The sequence below is a fragment of the Brassica oleracea genome, unplaced genomic scaffold (assembly GCF_000695525.1).
Source record: "Brassica oleracea var. oleracea cultivar TO1000 unplaced genomic scaffold, BOL UnpScaffold00737, whole genome shotgun sequence".
In the NCBI taxonomy this organism is placed as follows: domain Eukaryota; kingdom Viridiplantae; phylum Streptophyta; class Magnoliopsida; order Brassicales; family Brassicaceae; genus Brassica; species Brassica oleracea.
In genome coordinates this window covers 82,158-87,217 of record NW_013617445.1, presented here as the reverse complement: position 1 = coordinate 87,217, position 5,060 = coordinate 82,158, and the positions used below count along the sequence as shown (strand labels likewise).

The window sequence follows — 5,060 nt, the reverse complement described above, 5'->3', positions numbered from 1 at the left end:
GATACTTTCTATATTTTTATATCTTGTAATCTTTATATAAAGAAACACTTTATGATTAATGAATAAGAACTTCCATATTCTAAATCCTAAGTTTTACTACAAAAACTTAATTAATTTGAGATCAAAGTGGTTTCCCACTATTGCAAAAAGCTTTTGTCCCGTACGCCTTTTGTTAAACTCAAAACTTTTCTACTTTATGCCAGCATTTTCTCCGACTCCGAGTGGTGTTCTTTATATGTAACATCGTGTTATTAACAAAAATCCCATATATCTTCTTCCTGACTCCCTGCATATATCAATTCGTATACAAGGATCTCACCCAGCTCAAAATCCGAAACCTTATCAAAAGGACCAGGGATCCGGATGGTAACATCGTCGGGAAGACGAAACTTCCTTCTCCAGTTCGCAACCTCTTCTACTCCTATTACCGACAGAGGACCCACCGGCGAAAATCCGTCTCCTCCCAGAGGCGGCGGAGCCATTCCAGCAAAAGCGTCCCTGAGTTCCTCTATTTCGGCGGTCAGATCCAGAGAAAAGTCTGAGGAATCCATGGACTCACAGGCCTCATTTCGAACCTTACGTCTTGAATGAACCCTAGTACCTATTGAAGAAAAGCAGAGGGCGAGATCGGATCCGTTTGTCATCCTAAAAGGTTCGGAATAAAGGATGGGAAGAAAGAGAGTATAACCTGAGAGAATGAAGACCTAGGCCTGAGTAATGGAGATCGTGCGAGATTTTGGTGAGAGAGAAAAGGAAACCAAAAAGTCCAGGCAGCAAAAACGGGGAAACAAAAGCAAAAACCCTAAGATGGATTTACACGCTTCAAAAAGATGAGACTGCGTGGGAAAAACGAGTCTTGAAGCGCGATAAGGGAACCTATCTCTCAGTCCTAAGGACCTGAAAAATTAACATGACCTTGCAGAATCCATTACCAGCATCATCTACCCGACTTTCTCCAGCCTGTACGCAACTTAACTTCAGAGCTTCAGCCTCGTCATCTACAGAAGATAGAAGGAACTACAACTAGACTCCGGTCAAACACGAAGGGACCGATCCTCACCTGGGTTCAGAATGAGTTCCGGCTTGAGTGGAACCCAGGATAGCATGATCAATGGAACGGGGTCCTGCCTAAGGGGAGCCTGCTGAGAATGAGCAACCCCGGTTGACTTGAGTGCACAGGTTATTCCCTGACTTTGATGACGAAATCGAAAAATAAGGGGCAAACTGTTGGGGAAAAATACTCCGGTATCATTTCCTCCAGCCTCCAGGCAGGACCCAGACCCCCGGGTCCCCGGTAAGGGAACGCTCCAGGTCCCCTCTAGAAGGAACCTCTAGTTCGGTCCCTGGAACCGAGCTCCCTTCCGAGAAATGGAAAACTTCCGATAAAGGAGAACCTTCCATATTTCCGAATATGGAAGAGTTTAACCTAATGGAACCGACTCCTAGACGACTATATAAGAGCTACTAAAGCCCTAAAGTATGGGATCAACTTCTTCAAGGCTTAGAGACTAAGGCTAGACGGATAGAACTAGGGTTTATCTAATCATCTTTGTAACCTCTTTCGTTCTTGTTCATCAAGTCAATAAAATATCTCTTCAAGCCTGTCTTACTATTCTTTTACTTAAAATCCTCACAAAATAGATACAAACTCACCCAGTTTACCAGCCTATCCATCGTTCCGTAGTACTCACAAAGAGCCTACACAAAAATCCCCTAACAAGTTTGATAATGTTGTGAAACAAGAGAATAGAATCTGTATGTTTCTATCTTATTCATAAACATAAGGAGACCTTTATATATAGGAAATTACACCGTCATAAAATAATGGAAAGACTAGAGAAAGGAAATACAAATATGGAAAGAGTACAAATCATAAACTAATAAGAAAAAGGAAAACTAGGGTTTCCAGCCGCCAGTTCTCTCTCTTTCTCTCTCTCTAGAATAGGGCCGGTTATGGACTGGCCGGTTATGGACATTCACAATATGATTTATAACACTCTCCTTTGTATGCCATAACAATACATGGATTATAGTACGCTTTAGATGTTGCCTCATTAAAACCTTACCAGGAAAACCCAGTGGAACAAAACCATGGTGAAGGAAAAAGAGTACAACACGTATACTCTCCCTGTTCTGAACATCACTGAAGGTCTTTCAGTCTACGCATACCAATCTGATGCGTGAGCTTTCTGAACGTGCAGGTAGGAAGTGATTTGATGAACAGGTCAGCTGAGTTGTCACTGGAACGTACTTGGACAACTTGGACCTCGCGAGCTTTCTGTAGATCGTGCGTGAAGAAGAACATAGGCAATATGTGCTTCGTCCTGTCTCCTTTGATGTAACCTTCCTTGAGCTGAGCAATGAAAGCTGCATTGTCCTCATATATCACGGTTGGTGCATCTCTCCCTTTGGTCATCCCACAATCAACTCGGACATGGTTGGTCATGGACCATAACCATATGACCTCACGGCTGGCCTCATGTATTGCCAAGATCTCTGCGTTATTTGATGATGTAGCCCCGATCGTTTGCTTCATGGAACGCCATGATATGGCTGTGACTCCATGTGTGAAAACATAGCCTGTCTGAGATCGAGTATTGTGTGGATCTGAAAGATATCCTGCACCAGCAAAACCAACTAAACCTTCTTTGTTTTGGTTAGTATAAAAATAGACCCAAGTCTTTCGTTCCTTGCAGGTAACGAAGAATATGTTTTATCCCGTTCCAGTGCCTTTGGGTCGGCCAAAAGCTAAATCTAGACAATAGATTCACGGCAAAAAATATATCTTGTCGTGTATGACTAGCCATATATATCAAAGCTCCTATGGCACTGAGATATGGCACTTCGGTACCTAGGACATCTTCATCCTTCATCTTAGGACGGAATGGATCAGTGTCCAGGCCGAGGGACCTCACGACCATGAGGATAGTTAATGGGTGAGACTCGGCCATATTAAATCTCTTGAGTACCTTTTCAGTATATGCTATTTGATGCACTAGGATTTCATCTCTTATGTACTCAAGCTGTAATCCCAAACAGAACTTTGTTTTTCCAAGATCTTTCATCTCGAATTCTTTCTTAAGATATTCAACTGTTTGGAAAATCTCTCAGAGGTTTCTAGGATATTCAGATTATCAACATACACTGCTATGATCACAAATCCTTTATTTTCGAATTTCTTTATAAAAATACATGGACTGATCGGGTCGTTTTTATAGTCCTCTTTCACTAGGTACTCACTTAGTCTATTGTACCACATTCGACCTGATTGTTTCAGTCCATAAATTGATTTATTCAACTTTATACTATATTGTTCTCGAGAACTCTCTTTACTTTTCAATTCAATACCCTCTGGGACTTTCATATATATCTCATTATCCAGTGGACCATATAAGTATGCAGTTACTACATCCATTAACCGCAAGTCTAATTTTTCTCTTATAGCCAGACTTATCAGGAGTCTAAAAGTAGTAGCATCCACCACAGGGGAATATGTTTCCTCATAATTGATTCCTGGTCTCTGTGAGAATCCTTGTGCAACAAGCCGTGCTTTATATCTCACGACCTCGCCGTGTTCATTTCTTTTTCTCACAAAGACCCATTTGTATCCCACTGGTTTTACATCATATGGTGTTCGGATTATAGGACCGAAGACACCTCTCTTCTTTAAAGAGTTTAACTCCACGTTTATAGCTTCTTTCCATTTGATCCAATCTGATCGTTGAGTGCACTCATAAATAGACGTGGGTTCATGATCTTCATTCAAATCCATAAGTTCAAGTGCTACCTTGTATGCAAATATATCATCAATGTCGACATTCTTTTTGTTCCATTGTATCCCAGACAAGACATAGTTTATTGAGATCTCATTATTATCAGGAACTTCAGTACCATGAATCTTGGCGTCCCAAGAATCATTGTTTGGTACATCACGGCCGGCCACATCTAGGGAATCAGGGTCGATCAAGGCTGTGTCTTGGGATTTCGGATCAGCTGCGGCCTTGTCTCGGAAATCATGACCCTCGGTTTCTATTTCAGCACCTTTCTTTGTTTTCCGAGGGTTCTTATCTTTGGAACATATTGGTCTACCACGTTTCAAACGTTGTCTTAGACTCTGTAGCAGATTGATTGTGTCCTTCTTGAACATCAATTCTTATTGGTGCATTAGCAGCTGGTATATATGACTTTGTCACTCTTTTCGGGCCAGCAAAGGAATCTGGCAATTGATTAGCTAGCTTTTGCAAATGGATTATCTTTTGGACTTCTAAATCACATTCCCGAGTCCGAGGATCTTGCCAAGATAAGGATGTTTGATTCCATGTAATTTCTTTTACCATTTTACTGCTATCTCCCCCTAATGTTGGATGTTCGGATTCATTAAAATGACAATCCACGTATTTGGCCTTAAACATATCACCCATAGTTGGCTCGAGATACTTTAAAATCATGGGAGAATCAAATCCAACATATATCCTCATCCTCCTTTGAGGTCCCATCTTTGTTCTCTGTGGTGGAGCAATTGGAACATAAACGGCACAGACGAATGTCTTAAGATGGGAAATGTAATGGGGAATATTTATGTTCACTAGATGGCCTGATGCGTATGAGCTCGGCTGCGTGTAGGACGGCGTGTCCCCAGGCAGAAACCGACAGCTTTGATTTCATAAGCAACGGTCTAGCAATGAGCTGTATGCGTTTTATAAATGATTCGGCTAAGCCGTTATGTGTATGTACATGTGCCACGGAGTGTTCCACACTTACCCCTATGGACATACAATAATCATTAAACGCTTGGGACGTGAACTTATAATCAAGACTTTTATATCAAAAAAATTCATTCATTTAATCTTTAAATAAGGAAACAAGTTCAAAGCAATCAAAACATAGAAAACACAATGCAAAGAACACAAAAACATGGATGGCCGAAATCAACTTTGATGTTTTAAACAATCAGACGTTTCATACTCCATGAGATCGTCTTGTTCATGATTGAAATCATCTTCACCATCTTGATAAGTCATATGAGCTTCAGGATTCTTCCCTTTGAAACTCTCTTGGTA

At 41.1% G+C, this 5,060-nt stretch overlaps 1 protein-coding gene across 1 annotated transcript in view; it reads right to left on the bottom strand.

The window, feature by feature from the left end:
• Positions 1–251: 251 nt before the first annotated feature.
• The window catches only part of LOC106319977 (protein NRT1/ PTR FAMILY 8.3-like), an 8,622-nt gene continuing 3,813 nt past the window's right edge, over positions 252–5,060 (bottom strand). The window contains exon 4 of the mRNA XM_013758354.1: positions 252–645. Within this exon, the coding sequence (XP_013613808.1) occupies positions 252–645 (394 nt within the window). The remainder of the gene's footprint in view (positions 646–5,060) is intronic.